The 22,427-nt window shown below is 36.7% G+C and overlaps 2 protein-coding genes across 14 annotated transcripts in view; one reads left to right on the forward strand and one right to left on the reverse strand.

Annotated features, from left to right (window-relative positions):
• Positions 1 to 752, reverse strand: part of CAB39L (calcium binding protein 39 like) — a 156,756-nt gene extending 156,004 nt beyond the window's left edge. For all 4 annotated transcript variants that reach the window (XM_023748655.1, XM_023748647.1, XM_023748649.1 and 1 more), the window contains exon 1: positions 629 to 752. The gene's annotated coding sequence lies outside the window, so the exon portion shown is untranslated. The remainder of the gene's footprint in view (positions 1 to 628) is intronic.
• Positions 753 to 888: 136 nt separating this feature from the next.
• The window catches only part of SETDB2 (SET domain bifurcated 2), a 61,773-nt gene continuing 40,234 nt past the window's right edge, over positions 889 to 22,427 (forward strand). For 3 of the 10 annotated variants that reach the window (XM_023748554.1, XM_023748556.1, XM_023748561.1), the window contains exons 1-6: positions 891 to 1,400; positions 2,678 to 2,782; positions 6,445 to 6,804; positions 14,044 to 14,169; positions 15,834 to 15,899; positions 21,925 to 22,021. In XM_023748554.1, the coding sequence (XP_023604322.1) occupies positions 6,789 to 6,804; positions 14,044 to 14,169; positions 15,834 to 15,899; positions 21,925 to 22,021 (305 nt within the window). In that variant the 5' untranslated portion in view covers positions 891 to 1,400; positions 2,678 to 2,782; positions 6,445 to 6,788. Of the gene's footprint in view, positions 1,422 to 2,296; positions 2,316 to 2,677; positions 2,783 to 6,444; positions 6,805 to 14,043; positions 14,170 to 15,833; positions 15,900 to 21,924; positions 22,022 to 22,427 lie in introns of those variants that run through there. The other 7 variants (XM_023748546.1, XM_014449075.2, XM_014449094.2 and 4 more) reach the window with 7 other exon arrangements.

Here is a 22,427-nt window from a genome sequence, read left to right on the forward strand (position 1 = left end):
AGACCGCTGCGGGAGTGCCGGCTGCACACTAATGAACAAAACTGCCCGAACGCAGGACCTGACGCCCCCTGGGACCAAGTGCTGGCCTCAGTCCGGGATAACTGTGGGGAAGAGCACACACCTCGGCGGCCGCTCCTTCGCCAAAGCGGGAAACGAAGACGTCTCTTTCCAACCTGAGCATAACGGCGAGGCGGGGGCCCCCTCTCGCCCCCTTTCACTACCTACCAGCCTGTTCCTTTCTGTACCAGATAGTCCACCACCAGCCAACCTCCTTTGTGAGTGAAGGTGGAGGGCCGGAATCTCCGAGGCAAACATGATTGGAACAGCTTCCTGGAATTCCAGGACTCGATTTTAAGGCATCACGGGTCCCACCAGGCCCTCACAAAGACGAGCCAACCGAAGCCACCACTACCGTTCACCGCTCTAGCCAGGGCCGAGAACCGGGCCAAGAAGACTTTTCCCTTTCAGGGAAGTGAGAAGGCGCCGGATCTGCGCCCTCACACCCACACCCCCGCCCCGTCCTCCACAGCTCCCTCGGGACCCCTCTACACCTTAAGCCGCTAACTATGTTTTCAAGCGCCGCGAAGCCCAGACTCAGCCACACACAAGATGGCAGCCAAGCACCTACCGGAGGAAACAGCTGCGCCACCACTCCTGTGAAGCCGGCCTCTCGACTGCCGGTATCCCCATTGGCCCAGCGAGAGAGCGCGAGACCACGCGAGAGCGCCGTCAGCAAATCGGCCGGCGGCGCTTCGGCGCCTCCGCTTTGCCGGCGGCTCGCGCGCGGCTGTCGGAGGCGTGGCCACCGTGCGCGGTGCAAGCACAGGGCAGCGCGCCGGGAGGTGTCCGACTCCTCCCTTCAGGTTCGCGTGTGGTAGGCCTGGATGTTACCGGAGGGGCGGTCCTTCCTCCGGCCGCGGTGAGAGCTAGTAAATGGTGAAGTACTTCCCGGCCAGGGGGCACCTGGGGCCGTGCGATCTCGGTGGCGTGGAGTCGGAGAGGGTCCCGACCTGCGGTGAACCCAGCCTCGCGTGCGGAGTGCTGCCTTCAGGTCTGGCGGGCGGCAAGGAAAACGCAGTGGCGCCCGTGTAGGCGAGGCACGGCCGGGGGTGGCTCCCTGACGGGTCCTGCGGCCCAGGACCTGGGAACAGAACGCCGGGGAGCCCTTGCCACCTCCCTTCCTTTACCCACGTGCCGTCCCGTCCCGGGCCGGAGCGGGGAGTTGGGGCGCACCAAGTCCTCAACCCCCATTTCAGTCTAGATCTTGCAGTTTACACCTTCATGTGAGGTGATTCCTAAGCAGCCAGGACCCCGAGGCTGTAAGAGGGCCGCAGGAAATGGACTGCAGTGTAAAATCCAGAAGCAGAACTTGAACGTTTAACCACTGACCCATTTCACAGGTAAGACTACACGAGCCCTAAGTAAGTAAAATCATTTATCCAGTTTCACGCGGTTAAGATCCGATCCTAGGAGCACCTGACTCATTAACCACAACCCAGTGAGTAATTAGTTAATCAGTGAGTAATGAAAATAAGGAACAGTTGTGATTAACTGTGCTCTTCGGCTTGTGGAAACCTGCAGTAAGTTGTGTATGTTTTGATGAATGAGGCTAAGGAAAGGGGTAACTGAGGCGGTAGATGGAATAAAAAAAAAACAACGAACTCTGAAACCATACCACCTGGTTCCTTTTATTTTGTTTCTGCCACTTTCACTAGAAAAACCGACATGCTAATCTGTCTGATTGTTATGCAGAATAAGAACAAAGGAAGTAGTGTGCCTGATACATGACTAATCTACACGTTTTGTTCATTAGTGTTATATAATTAAAACAAGGAATACAGGAAATGGTCACAGTTTCATAAGACCCTATTTTTTAAAAGGAGAAGGAACCGTAAATTGAAGTGGAACTACTTCTCTGCCAAAAGTGAAAAGCGGAAATCTATCAACAAATTTTTAAATCCCTCTTATACTCCAAAATATTAACATTGGTTGTCTCTGGATGGTGAAATTGTGAGTGATTTAGATTTTCTTTTTAAAGAAAATTTGTTTTTATTGATTTCAGAGAGAGGTAGGGAGAGATAAAAACATCAAGGATGAGAGAGAATCATTGATTGGCTGCCTCTTGCATGCCCCCTACTGGGGATCGAGCTCACAACCCGGACATGTGCCCTTGGCCGAAATCAAACCTGGGACCCTTCAGTCTGCAGGTCGACACTCTGTCCACTGAGCCAAACCGGCTAGGGCTGTCATTCTCCTTTTGATGAACTTTAGGTTGTTTCCAATTTTTCACCTGATAATGCTGCAGAGAAACCCTTGTATGTATTTTCTTGTGTACATGTGGTATTTCTCAAGATATATACCTAAAAGTGGAATTGCTTGGTTTTAAATTATGAACATTTTTAATATTAATAGGTCTTGCCAAATTTGTCTTCAAAATATTTCTACTAATTTACACATTTCATAAGTAGTTTTTTTAGAATTCAGTTTCCTTATAATCTAGACCAGCAATTTTCAATCGTGTGCTGCAAGAATTTTTAAAATATGAAATGCCTTTTAGTCAGGGGCACTGACCTCTTTTCCCTTAGATTGACAAATAGAAAAATGACAACAGCCAACACAATAATAGCCATCTTTTGCGAATGAATCAAAATTATACCTGTTTTTTGTTTTTTGTCAGATTGGCAAAAAATATATGTTTTGGTGTGGAGCAGAAGTTGAGTAATTAGTGTGTGTGCCATGAGATGTAACAGGTTGAAAATCAACTGATCTAGACCAACACGAGGTATTATCTTACTTTTTGCCCGTCTGATGGATAAAATTTTAGTTGTTTTTTAAAGATCTCATTCTCTGATTATTAATAAGGTTGCAGTATCTACTCATGTTTATTAACTTACAACTTATGTAAAGTTATATGATTTCTTTAATTGAATACCCATTTTATATTTAGTCATCTTTTTCTTAATGATTGAAGGAGTTCTTTATGTGTCCTGGATACTGTGTATCCTGTATAATTTAAAAAAAAAATTTCAGTGTCTAATGGCAATATCCTTTTTTTGTTACTATTGTGAAAATATATTACATTTTCTCCCAACCCTTTGCTTGGCTTTCAACTTTATTTTGTTTTTGTTTATTTGCAGATTTTTTTTCTTCTTTACAAGCTTTAGGTTTCTTTTTATTTTACTGCCTTTTTCTAAGACTTTCAGTACAATGCTGAATAAGAGCAGCTATGGCAAGTATCCTCATCCTGTGCCCGACTTTAATGAAAATGCCTCTGAAGTTTCATTATTGAGTATGCAAGATTTTAGTAGAATAGTCTTTATCAGATTAAAGAGTTCTCTTTTATTACTAGTTCGCTAACAATTTGCCTTCTTCCCTTCAATAGTTGTCAATTTTCATTGAATTTTTAAATTTTGTTTTTCTGCATCTGAGATGAGTTTTCCTCCATTTATCTGTTAATATAAAAATTTACATTTAGAAACTTTCCAATGTTGAACTTTCTGGGTATTCCTGGGATAAACCCTACATGAATGACATACTTTTAGTCTACTGATGCATGCTTTTACTTACTGTTTTTGCTTCTATGTCCATAAGTGATTTTGGCCTTGAGTTTCTTTTTTTACATGTCAAGGTTATACTAGTACTAATCTAAAAAATAGTTTGATGGCTTCCCCTATTTTTCCTGCTCTGGAATTTTTGTATACTGTAAAAATTATATGTTCCTTGAAAGTTCTATGGAATTCATCTAGGAAACTTTATGGACATAGTATGCTGGGAGTGAGAGGTGAGGATGTGTGGCATGCAGCTCTGCTAAGATCTTCAGTTATTCTTTTAAAATTTCTTTTTTATAGTTATTCCTTAATTGGGATTTTTACTTCTTGAGCTTACTTTGTATTAAATCAATTTCAATTACATAGTCATGGTGAATTGTTCTTGTCAGTGTAAAATATTTCCTTGTCTCTTTTGTTTCATATTAAATTCTATTTTGTTTGATATGTTTTTTTATTTTTGCTGGCATGTCTTTTTTTCACATTCCCTCCATTCAACCTTTCAGTGACATTTTGTAAGATTTAAGTGGGTCTCTTTATTTGAAAATACCATAGCTTGCCCAGCCAGTGTGGCTCAGTCATTGAGCATCTACCAGTGTCGATCTATAAATCAGGAGGTCAGGTTTGATACCTGGTCAGGGCACATGCCTAGGTTGCAGGCTCGATCTCTAGTAGGGGGCAAGCAGAAGGCAGCTGATCAATGATTCTCTCTCATCATTTCTATCTCTCTCTCTCCCTTCCTCTCTGAAATCAATAAAAATATTTTTAAAAAATAATAAAAATGAAAATACCATAGCTAGGTTATGCGTGGAATCCAATCTGAGAGTCTGCCTTTTTAATAGTAAGGTTAACACATTCACTTGATTATTAACATATTTGGACTTTTCCTTGTCATCTTATTTACCATGCTTCTCTTTATATCTTTCATTTCTTATTTTTTTTATTTCTCTTTTTAAATTGAGGTTAGCTCTAAGTTTTCTTAGTTATACCTGATTTATTTATTTATTTGTTTATTTATTTATTTATTTATTTTTAAAATGATGAGAGAGAATCATTGATCGGCTGCCTCCTGCATGCCCCCTTCTGGAGATCGAGCCTGCAACCCAGGCATGTGCCTTGACCTGGGATTCAACCACTGAGCATGCCGGCGGTGCATGTTTTTATTCTTGATATTCTGAAGTTTATCCACAGTTTGTTTAGCAGTGTATATTCAGAATTTTATCCTGATTGGTACTCAAGGAGCCCTTAGTGGGCTTGCGTGTTTTACAGTTCTGAGAAATTCTTGGTCTTTATTGCCTCTTCATTCTCCCTATTTTATTCCTCCACTTATTGTTTATTTGCTCTGTGTTTTGAATGATTTGCTTAAGTCAATCTTCCAGCTTACTAAATGGCTCTTCATCTGAGTCTCTGCTATTAGTCAGTCATCTGTTGAGTTTATTCAACAACTGTTTTTACATTCAAGATATCTAATTGGGTATTTTAAAAGTTGTATGTATTTGGCCCTGGCCAGCATGATTCAGTGGTTAGAGGGTTGGCCTGGGTACCAGGAGGGTTGTGGGTTCTGTTCCTAGTCAGGGGCACTTACCTGGGTTGCAGATCCCATCCCTGCCCCCAGTCAGGGCGTGTGTGGAAGGCAGCCAATTGATGTGACAGAGACATCAGTATTTCTCTCTTCACTCTCCCTCTACCACCCTCTTTTCTACTCTCTCTAAAATCAATGGGAAAAATATCCTCACTTCTTGAGGTTTCCTTCTTGTGCTCTTTGAGGATATTAAAAACAATAACATTTGTTTTTAACTTATTTTCAGGATGCTCTATTCTCTTGAATTTAAGTCCATCCATTTGTGGGCTTGTTAAGTCTCTGTCATCGTGTAGCTTTCCTCAGATGTTTGATGACTCTTGGTTGTGCCCTGGTCTCCTCTGAGAGATTTTGCTCTTCCTTTTACTATGTTATGATAGTAGTTGGCATTATCTCTACAGCTTCTCTTCTGTTTTCTTTCCCCAGGGAGGTCTCACAGACTTGGTCCATCGAGAATTCCCTTTTTGTTCTCAGCATGATTACATCTTTTTAAATTTTTAAAAATATTTTAATATTTCTCTGCATTTGGGATTGGGAGAAGAATTTATCATATGTTGACTAATATCTTGAGGCTGAAAATTATTGATATCTTTTTGACTGTTAGTTCCACCTCTAGCTGCATATCTTAAGGAAATAAACATAGATATGCATAAAGCAGATTCCAGCATTAATTATTACTGAAAAAAATAGAAACAATCTAAATGTTCAATATAGAGGTTTTTTTATATTACTAATTAATAACTTATTAAATTTTAGTTATCAAAATTTTTTAGTGTATTTTAATATATGTATTACTGACCAAAGTACATTCATTATATAGTCACTTAAAAGTCATATTATAGAAAAATATTAATGACTAGGAGAAAGTGTATAATATGTTTTCAGTGAAAGATTATAAAAAATTATATATACTAAAATCCAAATTTTGTTTTTAAAATATATTTACTGAAAAAGTAATCATTATTGCTAGCATTTATTTTGTCCTTTGTATGTTTCAGGGACTATTCTAAGTAATTAAGTCTTATTCTCACTGCAACCCTAGGATAGTTAGCATTATTATATCCATCCTAAAAGTTTTTATGAAGTATAAAATTTATAAAGTGGGGATAGTTTATGTCAATTAAACATATATTAAATACTGGCAATTCTGAATTTCTCTGTAATTTTCGTAATTTTGATATTTTATACACTTTTCTGGTTAATAGTCTTTTCATAATAGTTCATGGTGTTTTAAAAGATAGAGCTATTAGTATATGACATTCTCTTCTTACATATTTTATTCTTTACAAATATGCAACTTTTTTATTGTTTTCTTTACAGAATGTTTTATGCATTTATGAACCAAAAGATGGAGTTGGTTTTTATTTTTATAAAGGTATTGTCAGTGATCTGATACAACTATAAATATTTGATTGAAGATTCGTGGACATGTCATTATGTTGGACTAGTCATTTCTGAAAGTTTCTTCAACAAAAATTTCTATTTGAACATTCAAGTATCAAAGAATTCTGGGTTTAGAATGGCACAATGATGTATTTTCTCTGAGGACTGCAAATTTCATAGAGACCACAGTTGGATTCCAGTTACATTCTCCAATCAAAGTGATTCAATCCTTTGATAAAGTTAATTTTGAAGAGTTTTATCTTTATAAACGACGCCAAAAGATGGGAGAAAAAAATGGTAGGTTGAAAAACCATTGTTAAACTTTGTTTAAAAGTATGTAGATTACTTAATGAAGCTGAATTGTGGAATTTTCAAGGTGTTTAATTGCAATTGCCTGTTCTAAATTCAGAGGAATTAAGGGTTTATTCTGATCTAGCCAACATTTTTAACTCTCTTTATAATTATGTATCTATAATGCTAAGTCAGTACTTTAAGTTACTTTAAAAAATATTTGTTTTTTAGAAAACATTTGGATTTACAGAAAAATTGAGAGGATAGTACAGAGAGTTCCCATATTCCTGCACCCAGTTTTGCCTATGATTAATGTCTTACATTTGGCTGGTACATTTGTTACAGTTAATGAACCAGAAGTGACACATTATTATGAACTAAAGTCCATGGTTTATTCCCATTTCCTTAGTTTTTGCCTGACGTCTTTTTCTGTTCCATGATCCCATCCAGGATACCACATTACATTATCTTGTCATATCTTCTTAGGATCCTCTTAGATGTGACATTCCTCAGACTTCCTTTGGTTTTGATTTTGTAGGATTTTGTATCCAGGTATTTTTTAGGATGCTCCTCTATTGGAATTGTTGACTACTTTTTTTCCTCATGAGTAGGGTTAGAAGGTTGTGGGATTGTAAAGTGCCATTTTACCATATCATATCAAGGGTATATTTATCAACATGATTTCTCACTTTTGATACTGAGCTTGATCACCTGGCTGAGAGTGTTATATTATTTCTCTACTGTAAATGACTTTTTAAAAAAATCTCCCTTTCCTTACTGTACTCTTTGACAGGAAGTCACTATGTGCTGCCCACATTTAATCCATGGGGATTTTATGCTCCTCTTCTTTCAGAGCAGAATATTTACGTTAATTATTTGGAATTGTTCTATATGGGAGATTTGTCTCCTTTCCCCCACCTTTGTATTTATTCAGTCATTTATTTATATATTAATGGATACTTATTTTATACTTTGGGTTATAATCCAGTACTGCTTTATTTTGTTACTTAAATTGTCCCAGGATTGGCCATTGGGAGCTCTTTCAGTTGGCTCTGTGTCCCCTTAACATACTCCCATTAATGTAGGTGGATTTTGTTTCACTTTGTTTGTTTTTTAGTACTTCTTTATTTTATGGAATTAGAAGATGCTCCAGGCTCACATATATTTCCTGTCCCAGTCCTAGAATCAGCCATTTCTTGAATATACTCTGTTTCCTTTCATTGGAAAATTGTATTAGAAACCAAGATATGGTCAATAGGTATGCTCTTTGTACTGGAGTTCCATTGGTTTAGGCCCTCTCAGTGACAGAGCATGGAAATATATGTGTATACTAACCCGTGTATACATATCTATATGTATTTCTATATGTAACCATGTGAGTCTGTATTAAGCTAAACGTGACTGTATTGATTTGTCCGACTCTAATCCATTACTATGTGGATCATTCTAGCCTACTCCTTGCTTATCTGTAAACTTCCATTCCAACATTGAGAAATGTGGCTCTGACCATCTGATCCATTTACGTAATTGTTCAATTTCAGTAGACAGGCATACTTTGTAGATATTGGGGATTGGGTTCCAGACCACCACAAAAGAATATCAAAGCAAATTGTAATATTTTTGCTGGTGGAGGGTCTTGCCTTTGATTTGTATAAAATGCAACATCTGTGAAGTACAATAAAGCATAGCACAATAAAACAAGATATGCCTGTATACTAGTATGTATAGTAGTATCAGAAATGTAAATTTATTCCCAGGTGGGAAACAGCAGTGCTATGCACAGTTACTGTTACTTTTAGACTTCACTTATTTCCAGTTATTTAGGTCAATACCTTTTCCACCCAGCTCTTCAGGGAGATTGTCTATACATTTTTAATACAATTAGATTCTCTTGTCACAGTCTACATTTATTCCTTCCAGGGATCCCTAACCAATTAAATGATATTTTAAAATTTGCATACATTCGCCGAACCGGTTTGGCTCAGTGGATAGAGCGTCGGCCTGCGGACTCAAGGGTCCCAGGTTCGATTCCGGTCAAGGGCATGTACCTTGGTTGCGGGCACGTCCCCAGTGGGGAGTGTGCAGGAGGCAGCTGATCGATCTCTCTCATCCATGTTTCTAGCTCTCTATCCCTCTCCCTTCTTCTCTGTAAAAAATCAATAAAATATTAAAAAAATATTTAAAAAAAAAAAAATTTGCATACATTCAAGTTTACTCTTTGTGCTTTAAAGTTCTTTGGGTTTTGACAAATGCATAGTGTCATTTATGTACTACTACAGTATTATATAGAATTGTTTTAATGCCCTTTACATAGGAATTTTTATGTAGATTATATAGTACTGATTTCACTGGACCATTATCTAGGACAGTGGTTCTTAAACTTTCTTTTGCTCTCAGGACTACTTTATACTCTTAAAAGTATTTAAAACCCCAAACAACTTTTGTTTATGTGAATAATACGTGTTCATATTTACTGTATTAGAAATTGAAACCGAGATGTTTCAAAATGTTAATTTAGTTCTTCCCAGGTGGCTCAATTGGTTGGAACATTGTCCCGTACACCAAAAAGGTTGTGGGTTCAATTCTAAGTCAGGGCACATACCCAAGTTTCAGGTTCGATCCCAGGTTAGGGCACATATAGATGACAAGCGATTTATGTTTCTCTCACATCAATGTTTCTCTTTCTCCCTTCCTCTCTTTCTAAAATCAATTTAAAAAACATATCTTTGGATGAGGATTAAAATAAAAAAGTTAATTGGCTCATTTAAAAATAATAAACATGTTAACATGAATTATATTTTTGTGAAAAATAAGCATTTTAAAAACAAAAATTAGTGAAACCATTGTTTTTCACTTTTATAAATTTTTAATAGATGGCTTACTAGAAGAGAGATTCTCATATCTACTGCATTCAATCTGTTCAAATATATTGCTTTGGCTAAAATGTGTAAAGAAAATGAAGCTTCACACAGACAAGAAATTGGAAAAAGGAAGAATATTTTAATAGCCTTTTGATAATTGTGGATATTTTTTTAAAATATGTTTTTATTGATTTTAGAGCAAGGGAGGGAGGGAGAGAGGGAGAGAGAGAAAGAGTAAGAGAGAGAGAGAGAGAAAGAGAGAGAGAGATATCTGTTTCCTTCTCATGTCACGGGCATGTGCCCTGACCATGGATCAGCGAGAGAGAGAGAGAGAGAGAGAGAGAGAGAGAGAGAGATCTGTTGCCTTCGCATGTCACTGACCAAAACCTGGGCATGTGCCCTGACCATGGATCAGCGACCTCTCGGTACTTGGGACAATGCTCAACCAACTGAGCCATACCAGCCTTCATTTCTGGAGAAAAGTAGCAGCAATGTTAGTATACTAATTTGATTTTCAATTCAAGTAACTGCTTCTGTATTGCTTGTAACTGTCTTGTAGCGAAATATACTGAAATATTTGTTTTAGATTATAACCCTCAGTATGCATACAATGCACAAATAAGGAGCAAGAGACTAAAATTGTTTACTTTGTAGTAACCATACGGTCTGCTGTTGAAATGGAAGTCAGTCAGATGTTTCTTCGTATGATACTCATTTAGTCTCTGTTCAAAAAAGTTATTAACTGAATCTCATTTATCAGAGAGGTTGGTTACCTCTTTTCTTACTTAATATTACTGTGGTTAAATTTTCCGCAGTAAGAAGATGAAGAAAAATGATCAAGAAGAGTGAGGAGCAAGAGCCATTGAAATATGAGAAATAAACTTAGCAGTTTGAGATAATAAGGATATCATAGGATCAATATATCAAAAACCTAGAACAAATAAATATGAATTGCTTAGTTACATTTATTTATTCTGCTAGCAAATAGTTTCCGTATTTTCTGATTGGCTTTATTTTCTTATATTGTCAGTGTCCTCTTTATTAATCTATTCCAAGACTAAGCATTTACCCTGTTCACTTTGTTTTGTTTTGTTTTTGTTAATCCTCACCCAAGGATATTTTTCTATTGATTTATAGAGAGAGTGGAAGGGAGGGGGAGAAACAGAGACACATCAATTGGTTGCCTTTTGCATACGCCTCATCCAGGATTGAGCCTGCAACTGAGGTGTGTGCCCTGACCGGAATTGAACCCAAGACCCTTCAGTCTTCGGGCCAATGCTCTAACCAGTGAGCAAAACCGGCTAGCTACCCTGTTCATTTTTTAAGTAATTTGTTGTACATGCTTCCTGTCAGAATAATTTGGTATCATGTATTGCCATTTCTAACAGCTTTAAATGATAGTCACTGAAAAACAAAAATTCATGTAAGTCCTGATTGCTGTCTTTCAGCATCACTGCTTGTTTTCTCAAGCCAGAGGATTATTATGCTACAGAAAGCTCTTTGTAAATACCTTTCAAAACCCTTCTTTTAAATGTCCACCTCAATAAAGATAAATCCCTAATATGAAGTTTTGAGTCCTATCCATGAAAAGAAACATGGTAACAATAATCAGTTAAGTGCTTTTACAAATAGTTTTGCCTAAAAGCAATGATTTTTGTTAGTTATCTGTCAGTAAAAACTTAATGATTTTAAGGATTCTGAGAACGCCCTGCTTCAGAAAATATTTTCTCCACTTAGTGAATGATTTCTAAAATTCCACATTTAAAGATTAATTTCTTTTGTCTAAGACTGTATTCCCTGTTAAATTATATACAGTAATTTCTTGCTGTCATGTGTTTATCTGTGTACATCAACTCTGAGGTAGATGCTATTATTCCCATTTTACAGATGTAGTCACACATCTAATTAAGTGGCTGTGCTGGGATTCAAACCCACATACATCTGAATTCCAAAGCACAGACTGTTAATCACTCTTGTTCTTTCACCTCCTTGCTCCTCAGTCTCCATGATTCCTTTTCTTGTACTCATCTCTTACATGTTGATGTTCTACAGAAGATCCTCTTCTCATTCCCTACACATTCTTCTTAATCATCTACTCTGTTCTTCAGCAAGCAGTTGTGTGATATTGACCCAAAGTTTGTATATATGGAGCAGATCTTACTCTGAAGCCTGTGTATCCATTTTACTCACCCTATTTGAATTTCTGATATGTGCCTCTACCTTGATTCCCTATCTCAGTGCATACCATTAGTATACACTGTACTTGGGACAATGCTCAACCAACTGAGCCATACCAGCCTTCATTTCTGGAGAAAAGTAGCAGCAATGTTAGTATACTAATTTGATTTTCAATTGGTTGCCTGAGTCAGAAACTTAGAAATCATTCTTGATTCTTCCCTCTTTTCTCTGCCACATGAGTGTTATAAGAAACAAATCTAATCACATTATAAGATGCTTAAACCTCTTGAGTGGCTCTCTGTAGCCTTCTGTATAAAAATGAAGTTGCTTAGCGCTGTACACAAGGCCCTCCATGTTATGGCTCCTGCATGCTTCTACAGCATCATTTCTCATCTCTTTTGTCCTCACATTGTTTTAAATGTTGAAGCATTGTCTGAGTTGTACCAATGGGAATTAAAGCTGGGCAGTCTTGGGTAGTACATATCAGGGCAAAATGTTAACACAGAAACAGCACCCCTCCTGAGGCTGCTGTGGAGGCAGCCCCAATTAGCCAGACATCTTTTATTGGTAAGGTGACTTCGCCAGTAAGAGTTAGAACTCTGAGGCCTAAGCTTCTTTTTTTTTTTTAAATACATTTTATTGATTTTTTACAGAGAGGAAGGGAGAGAGATAGAGAGTTAGAAACATCGATGAGAGAGAAACATCGACCAACTGCCTCCTGCACATCTCCCACTGGGGATGTGCCCGCAACCCAGGTACATGCCCTTGACCGGAATCGAACCTGGGACCCTTGAGTCCGCAGGCCGACGCTCTATCCACTGAGCCAAACCGGTTTCGGCAGAGGCCTAAGCTTCTTATGAAGAGTCTCACTCCATGGCCAAACTTATAGGTTCTAGATTTAATTTTTATTAAGGAAAATTTGGCTGTTTGTAAACTTACTGGGCTTTCATTAATCATCATGGCTTCTCAAGTGACCTTTCTGAAGTGCAATTATTTTGTTCCTCTTTTGCTTAAGTCTTCATTAATTAATTTTAACATTTTACAAATACATTTTAAGATATTTTTGTTACTTGTAAACCTGGTTAAAATGAGATTTTGCTTTTGCCAATTTATTTTAATTGCCTTTCTCATATTCTTGTTTTTAACTTGAAAGGATTATTTCTCTAGAAAGTTGTTAAGGAGTTAGCTTGCTGGGCATATGAAATTTTGGATCATCTATATAACTTTATAAAAACTTTTAAACATTTTGTTTCATGTTATTAAAGTAATGTAAAAGACATTTTATTTGTTTTTAAATCTTTTTTAAAATTTTATTTCAGAGAAGGGAGAGGGAGAGATAGAAACATCAATGATGAGAAGGAATCATTAATTGGCTGCCTCCTTGTATACCCACTGCTGGGGATCAAGCCTGAAACCTTCCATATACCCTGACCAGGAATTGAACCGTAACCTCCTGGTTCATAGTTCAATGTTCAACCACTGAGCCATACCAGCTGGACTATAAAAGTCATTTAAAAAGCATTATTGTTGGACATTTAATTATTTTAACCATTGTCGAGATGTTTCATTCTGAAGCCATCCACCTCCATACTCAGTGGATGTTATATTCCTTAAAGTTTTTAAATGAATGTGTCTGTGAATGTCCACTACCACCCTTGAATGAAGTCATTCCTTTTGTTTTCCAGTCAAGAAATAGTGTCACTAAAGTTATCATATTTTTCAAGTTAGCAGAAACAAGTGACATACTTAGATCATATTCCTTGTATCTAGATTTTTGTTAAGAAACAATTACCAAAATCATCTTCCTCAAAGAAAGTGAAAAATAATTAAAACTTGATTTTATTTATAAACCAAACAGACTGTTTGTAACATGTGCCATGGGGAAATTATAGTCTATTTTTAAGTTTTTTTAAATTTATTAATTTGAGAGAGAGAGGGGAAGGAAGAGAGAAACCTCCATTTATGCATTTATTGATTGATACTTGTTTGTGCCCTGACAAGTTTCTGTTAACACAGAAACAGCACCCCTCCTGAGGCTGCTGTGGAGGCAGCCCCAATTAGCCAGACATCTTTTATTGGTAAGGTGAATATGATTGAACTCACAAACTTGACATCTCGGGACAATACTCTAACGAACTGAGCTACCCAGCCAGGGCTACAATTTATTTCTATTGAGGTCTTAGACTATTCACTGATTTGTCCTTAGGGGATGCAAAAAATTTCTGGATGGAACTGGAGGATGATGGAAAAGTGGACATCATATTTGAGCAAGTGCAAAATGTGCTGCTGTCACTGAAGCAGAAGATCAAAGATGGGTCTGCCACAAATAAAGGTACAAAGCAATAAAAACTTAGTACATTTAATACTTAATGTAACCCATTGGTGTACAGTATAATTCTATTTCCAGTAGTTTGTTTTAAAAGTCAAATTATTTCTTTGTTTTTAAGAACCTAACATCAGTTTTATTTGCTTTTTAGTATGTTTCTATGCTCTGCTTCTATAAAAACTTGCTTTTTACCATACCATGTCTATTTTGTAAAACTGGGGAAGATGCTTATTTTAAACTAGAGGCCCCATGCATGAAATTCATTCATGGGAGGGGTGTCCCTCAGCCTGGCCTGCACCATCTCGCAATCCGGGACCCCTCAGGGGATATCCGACTGCCAGTTTAGGCCTGATCCCGCAGGAATCCCCCTGCGGGATCAGGCCTAAACTGACAGTCGGACATCCCTCTCAAAATCCGGGACTGCTGGCTCCTAACCGCTCGCCTGCCTGCCTGTTTGCCCCTAACCGCCTCTGCCTGCCTGCCTGATTGCCCCTAACTGCTCGCCTGCCTCCCTGATAGCCCCTAACCGCCTCTGCCTCAGCCCCCGCTGCCATGGCTTCGTCCAGAAGGATGTCCGGAGTGATGGCCGGAAGGTCGTTTGGCTGTCTGGTCTAATTAGTATATTATGCTTTTATTATTATAGATAATAGCTATTGTATTTATCTCATCTCAGGCTACTTGTTATACCCCCCTCCCCCCATTTTCTTTTTGTCTTTTTATCTTTTCTTTGGGGCGGGCATAATGTCTGCTTATTGTACATTTGGTATATATAGAAAACATAACAAAAATTACCCATTATTCCATCATACAGTGACAGCTACTTTTTTTTTAATATAAAAATACATGTAACTGTATTTTGCCTCCTTTAAGTAGAATTTGCCTTACTAGTCTTCTGAAAGTAAAACATACATTCTACATAGGCACTCATTCAGTCATCCAAGGTTTTTGTTTTCAATTTATTTTTCTTCAACTCTGGTTGTTTGTAGAACATAAGACTTTTATGTGGAAACCTCCATATTCCATCAGGACATACGATTTTCAAGCAAATTTTCCCCAGACTATTTATTTTTCCTCAGACTATTCTGAATACTTTTGGGTGTTCTTATAATATTAATTTACTATGTGCTTGTCAAAAAAATTAGTACTGTTAAAATGAAAAATTTTAACACGAGAATTCTCACTTCATATTACACAGTATTTTACAAAGTATCATACTTTAAAAAGATGTTAGCTTGTAAGAACATGTAATAAATAACTTCAAAATGCAATGGGTATTTAATTTTAAAGCGTGCCTTTAACATTTATGTAAAATGCTTTTTGTACTCATTCAATAAAAATTTATCTGGCCACTTGGTAAAGCTAGCAATAAAATTACTGGTTCATATTCCTCCCCATGCCTTTATGAGTCTGATATACCTAGATTTGAATCCAATACCACTTCCTAGCTAAATAACCTATAATAAATAGCTTAACCTCTAAGCTTCAATTTCTTTATCTCTAACCTCTAAGCTTCAATTTCTTTATCTCTAATACAGATACTCATAAGAACCTCTCAGAGGAATTGTGAAGATTAAATGAGATAAAAGATGTAAATTGCACAGTAGCTGGGACCTTGAATAAAGGTGATGCTGCTGCTGATAGCTTTCATTCTTTTTTCCTTTCCTTAACAGAGTACATTCAAGCAATGATTCTAGTGAATGAAGCAACTATAAATAACAATTTAACATTGATAAAAGGTATGTACATTTTTAATCCCAATCTAGAGTATTTTCTGGTATTTTCTTGATCTGAAGCAGGCCCACCTAATTATGTCAGGCTAACTAAACTATATAAATCAGTTTAATTTCTCTATTAAATGAAAATTCCTACCCATCCAGATAAAGGAAATGCACACTCTACAAAGCCTCCTATGGAAGTAATGAACAAATGTATCTCTTCTTCATAAAAGCTTTTTGTATAAGAAGGGCAAATAAAATTTTAAGACTTGAAATCACCAAAAACCAGCTTTGTGTGAAGAACACTACTAGGAAGGAATATTCTGGTATAGATAGATAGGTGTCAGTCTTCAAAACTCTAAACAAATTTATGTTACAGTTAATCAAAAATAACATACCAGGACTAGAAAAAGAAATATTAAAAGTTACTTTATTAGAATCACTATCCTGTAAATATATATAAATATATTCTATTTATATTCTATAAATCTTAGTCTATCCCTGATTTGCTAAAGTGTTTGGGAAGCACATTTATTAGATGTGAGTTACTACTAAATATTATCAATAAATTATAATTTTAACTGCTGTAATTTGGAGCCTTAAGGTTTTAAATCTCTGAAAATATAGCCTAGCATCATCAGTATATTTTAAAGAAATCTTTTGTTGCTCAAAAGTATTCTCAATTTCGGTAGCTAACATATATTTTTATAATAATATTAGATTCTGTCTGAAAATAGCCTTTCGCAGTATCCTTCAGTTGCACTTGGAATCAGCACACCCTTAAAGGATTATAGTAGTTTTCTTTTTTTTTTTTCTTTTCGTTTTTTTTTGTGTGTGTGTGGTTTTTTTTAATAGTAGTTTTGAAGAAAAGCTTTTAAATACAGGAGGTGGTTAGATAACTAAATTTAAACAATTCTTTTTTTATTTCGGAGACAATATATTTCCCACTAAAAGAAAGTAAGTGGCCCTGGTGGCTCAGTTGGCTGGAGCGTCATTTCATACACCAAAAGGTTGTGGGTTCCATTGCTGGTCAGGGTGCATACCTAGATTGTGGGTTCGATCCCTGGTCAGGTTGTGTATGGGAGGCAACCGATTGATGTTTCTTTCTCTCTCTCTCTCTCTCTCTCTCTCTCTCTCTCTCCTTCATCTCAATCTCTCTTCCTCTCTCTATAAAATCAGTTTAAAAAAATAGCATATTCTTGGGTGGGGATTAATTAAAAAAGAAGTTAAGTTGGGGTTTTGTTTTGGTTCTTTTAAAGTAGTAATTTTGTCAGTAGAGATGCTGAATATTGTAATTTAATATTTTTAGTAGTTTATCTGAGTTGCAATGAACTTATTAAAATAAACTTATTAATATAAAAGTATGTGTTTGCCAGTGGTAGAGCAATGTTTTTAAGTAAGTGGGGAGTTATATAATTGACATTTAAAATTTTTTTTTAAATTTATCTTTATTGTTACAGATGTCCCCATTCCTTTTCTCTATTGACTCCCCTCTTCCCCACTCCTGACCCCTCCCCAGGCCTTCACCCCACTGTTGGGTTATGCATATCCTCCTACCTAATAATAGACAAACATGGTAATTGACCATATCTTCGCTACGCCTCCCATTGGCTAATCAGCGTGATATGCAAATTAACCACCAACAAAGATGGCAGCTAATTTGCATACTGCAGGCAGGGTGGGAGAGTGCCATCCTGCCTGCCCCACCGCCATCCGGGTCTGCTATTTGCCACCCAGGGCGGTGGGGCGGGACAGCACCATCCCGCCTGCCCTGCCGCCATCTGGGCCTGCTATCTGCGACCCGGGGCGGCGGGCATCCCATGTGCGACCCGATCCGGGGCGGCCCGGCGGGGCAGCGAAGGCTTGAAGGCGGCTCTGGCTGGAGCGAAGGCCTGGGTCCCGGATGCCAGAGGAAAACTGGTGCCGGCAGCCAGGGGAAGGGAAAGCCTATTGCACGAATCTTTTCGTGCAACAGGCCTCTAGTATGTATATAATTTCTTTGGTTGATTTCTCCCTTTCCTCTAAAGATCCTCAGTGTGTTGCATGCTTCAATGTCTCTGGATATATTTTGTTTGTCAGTTTATTTTGTTCATTAGATTTCACATATGAGTGAGATCATGTGGCCCTAATTGGTTTGGCTCGGTGGATAGATCATCGGCCTCCGGACTGAAGGGTCCCAGGTTCGATTCCATTCAAGGGCATGTACCTTGGTTGCGGGCACATCCCCATTAGGGGGTGTGCAGGAGGTAGCTGATCGATGTTTCTAGCTCTCTATCCCTCTCCCTTCCTCTCTGTAAAAAAATCAGTAAAATACATTTAAAAAAAATAAGTGAGATCATGTGAAACTTGTCTTTCTCTGACTGACTTATCTCACTTAGCATAATGCTCTCAGGTCCCTCCATGCTGTCTCACAGGGTAAGAGATCCTTCTTCTTTTACAGCTGCATAGTATTCCATTGTGTAAATGTACCACTATATTTTTATCCATTCATCTACTGATGGGCACCTGAGCAATTTCCAGATCTTAGATTTTGTAAATAAATTTGCTATGAACATAGGGGTGCATATATTCTTTCTAATGGGTGTTTCCAGCTTCTTACGTTATATTCCTAGAAGTGGGATCACTGGGTCACACGGCAGTTCCATATTTAATTTTTTGAGGAAACACACACTATTTTCCATAGTGGCTGTACCAGTCTACATTTCCACCAGCAGTGTACTAAGGGTTTCTTTTCTCCACATCCTCACCAGTACTTGTTTGTTGATTTGTTAATGGTAGTCATTCTGGCAGATGTGAGGTGGTACCTCGTTGTTTTAATTTGCATCTCTCTCATGATTAGTGACATTGAGCATTTTTTTCATGTATCTCTTGGCCATTTGTATGTCCTTATTGGAGAAATAAGTGTCATTTTAGGTCTTCTGCACATTTTTTTGGTTTGGGTTTTTCTTCCTCTCGTTGAGTTGCATGAGTACTTTATATATATTTTTTGTTTGTTTTATTTTAATATATATTTTTATTGATTTCAGAGAGGAAGGGAGAAGGAGAGAGAGTTAGAAACATCAATGATGAGAGAGAATCATTGATCAGCTGCCTCCTGCACACTCCCTACTAGGGATCAAGCCCAAAACCCGGTCCTGTGCCCTGACCAGGATCTCCTGGTTCATAGGTTCGTTGCTCAACCACTGACCCACATCAATCGGGCATTTTAGATATTAACCCCTTATCAGATGTATGTATCAGTGGCAAATATGTTCTCTCATACAGTGGGTTCCCTTTTCATTTTGATGCTGATTTCTTTTGCTGTGCAGAAGCTTTTTATTTTGATGTAGTCCCATTTGTTTATTTTTCCCTTTGTTTCTCTTGCCCTAGGGCCTAGGCTTTGTATCAGTGAAAATTTTGCTACGTGCAATGTCTTATATTTTGCTTCCTATGTTTTCTACAAGGATTTTTACAGTTTCACAACTCACATTTACATCTTTTTTCTGTTTTGAGTTTATTCTTGTGTATGGTGTAAGTTGGTGGTCTAGTTTCATTTTTTTTGCATGTATCTGTCCAGTTATCCTAACACCATTAATTGAAGAGACTGTCTTTACTCCAGTGTATTTTCTTGCCTCCCTCCTTTACCAAATATTAATTGAGCATAATGGCTTGGGTCGATTTCTGGTTCTGTTCCGTTCCATTGGTCTATATGCCTGTTCTTGTGCCAGTATCAGGTTGTTTTGATTACAGTGGCTGTATAGTATAGCTTGTTATCTGGTATTGTGATCCCTCCAACTTTGTTATTTTTTCTCAAGAAATTGCTTCAGCTATTGAGGGTCTTTTTTTGGTTCCATATAAATTGGAGTGTTTGTTCTAGATCTATGAAACATGCCGTTGGTATTTTAATAAGGATTGCATTGAATCTATAGATTGTTTGGGTAGCATGCAAATTTTAATGATACTAATTCTACCAGTCCTTGAACATGGTATATTCTTCCACTTGTTTATATCTTCTTGTATCTTTTTTTTCAACATTCTGTAATTGTCTGAGTACAAGTCTTTTACCTCCTTGGTTGAGTTTATTCCTAAGTATCTTAATTTTTTTGTTACCCTGGTAAATGGGATTTTTTTTTTTCGTTTCTCTTTCTGAGAGTTCATTATTGGTGTATAAAAATGCCAACAAATTCTAGGTATAAATTTTTATCCTGCATTGCAAAAAAAGTACTTTTTGGTGGAGTCTTTAGGGTTTTCTGTGTATAATATCATGTCATCTGCGAATAATGACTATTTTACATCCTTCTTTCCAATTTGGATGCCTTTTTTTTCTTCTTGTCTGATTGCTGTGGCTAGGACTTCCAGTACTATGTTGAATAAAAGCGATGAAAGCAGACAACCCTGTGTGTTCCTGTTTTTAGGGAAAGTGTTTTTAGTTTTTGCCCATTGAGTACGATGTTGGCCATAGATTTGTTATATATGGCAAATAAAAGGATTAACAACTTTCTAGTAATAAAATTTCATGTTAGTATTTTAAAAAATACTGAGACTGGGCCCTGGCTGGTTTGGCTGAGTGGATAGAGCGTTGGCCTATGGACTGAAGGGTCCCAGGTTTGACTCCAGACAAAATTGATCCCCAGTCGGGGGCGTGCAGGAGGCAGCAGATCAATGATTCTCTCATTATTGATGTTTCTATCTCTCACTTCCTCTCCCTTCCTCTCTGATATCAGTAAAAATATATTTAAAAAATATAAATAAATAAATAAACTGAGATGGGAGAAACAAAATGATTTGGTGTTGAGGTCAAAACAAGCCATCCCAGACCCAGCCTATGCTCCACAAATCACTAAAAATTACCTTTATTTTCCTTGCTTGTGTATAATAAGCTGTAAATATTTGCTGGGTCCCCATACAAAGGATTAGATATTTTTTTGAGATAAATTATTATTTCCCCTTTACCCCTTAACTAATGATTAATTTTAAACCTCCATGTTTTTCAGTAAATCTTATTTCTAACTATGCTTATATACATTTGTCTATTCATATTTGTTAGTATGGGTTTACACTAATTCATGCAAAGAAGTTTTCTGTTAAAATCAGAAATTCTTAATTTGTAGAATTTATTTATTTTTAGTCAGTTATTATAACTCACTGCAACTATCAGATTTTAAACTTTCTTTCTTTACCTAGATAATTAAAGAGGGATCTTTGTTTTTCAATGGGCCAAGGAGTGGCCTTGGATTATAACCTAATCTTTTATTGACTTAAATTTTTTTTTTCTTTTTTATAAGACTGGTTTGCACTAAAGGACAGAGTAAGCTAATAATCCAAGGCAGGATGAGAAATCATTTTTTTCTTAAGGTTCATCATTGTCTAGGAAAAAGTGCATTTAAAAAAAAACAAAACACCTCTTTAAACCAAACTTATAGAATATTCCACATACCATTTTTCACAATAAGAACCAGAAAACTAATTTAGTTAATTAAATACACAGTTATGTCTATATTATAATCATGTTACAGAGTAAGAATAGATGAGTGGAAAAAGAAAGAGACAATAAACAAAATTAAGTGCAGAAAGATACAGGAGAGACTAAGAGAAATATAAAAAAACAAATGGAAAGACAAAAAGAGGTATCCAAATATCCTACTCAATTCCCCCTATAAAATAGGTAATAGTAGAGCAATGAGAAAAGAAAAGATACATAAACTTCTTATTTGTAGCCTTTTTATAAAGCCTTATCTTATTTTTCTATATAATACAAACGAAAGTAGGGATACTTGATGTTCACCTTAAAGGTTGATTAAAATTCAAATAAAGTTCAGGCCAAACTAGAGTTTTCTGCATTAGAAATCTCTTTTATCCTATCTTTCATTTCATCCTATCTTATTTTCTTGATGTTTTTAAAAATATTCACACTTAACTTTTTGGCTCAATCTTGATACCTTAATATGTTTGCAGATTTAAAGGCTCAGTATATCTCTAGTTAATAAAGATATTACTTAGATATTGTGAATGATTTTTAAATTGGTGTACTTGTTACTCATGTTTGTATTTTTTTTTTTTAATGTAGATCATAAATCTTTGACCGAGAATGAACAGGAAAACAAATCAGGTTCATTGCCATCTACATCATATGAAGACTTTGTTCCAGAAGACAGTACAGTTCTGTATGTATATCCGTTTAATTTAATCTTGTTGTTAATAGTTTTGCTCCCAGAAAGAGGTTTACTCTTGCTATTCATTTTACAGAAGAGTAGATAGAATATATGAAAAAAGATTCCCACTAAAAGCATTAAAAGTTGTAAATTTTAGTATTTTAGGTAGGATAAAATTTCATGAGTCCCTTAATAGGTTATTTACTTTTAATATCCTTAGATAATCAAGTCTTTTAATAAAATTTAGCTTAGGATGTCTTTGTATATTATTAGATTGAAATCTACCAAACTGGTTGGTTTTTTTTTTTAACTAGAAAATTATTTTTCCTGGATGATTTCTTTTAAAGTGGAGTATTGAAAAGGGTAAAAATTGTTTCTTTCAGTATCAGTTCAGTTTTTAAAATGCATAATAGTGCTA

Source organism: Myotis lucifugus, unplaced genomic scaffold (assembly GCF_000147115.1).
Source record: "Myotis lucifugus unplaced genomic scaffold, Myoluc2.0 scaffold_7, whole genome shotgun sequence".
Lineage (NCBI taxonomy): Eukaryota > Metazoa > Chordata > Mammalia > Chiroptera > Vespertilionidae > Myotis > Myotis lucifugus.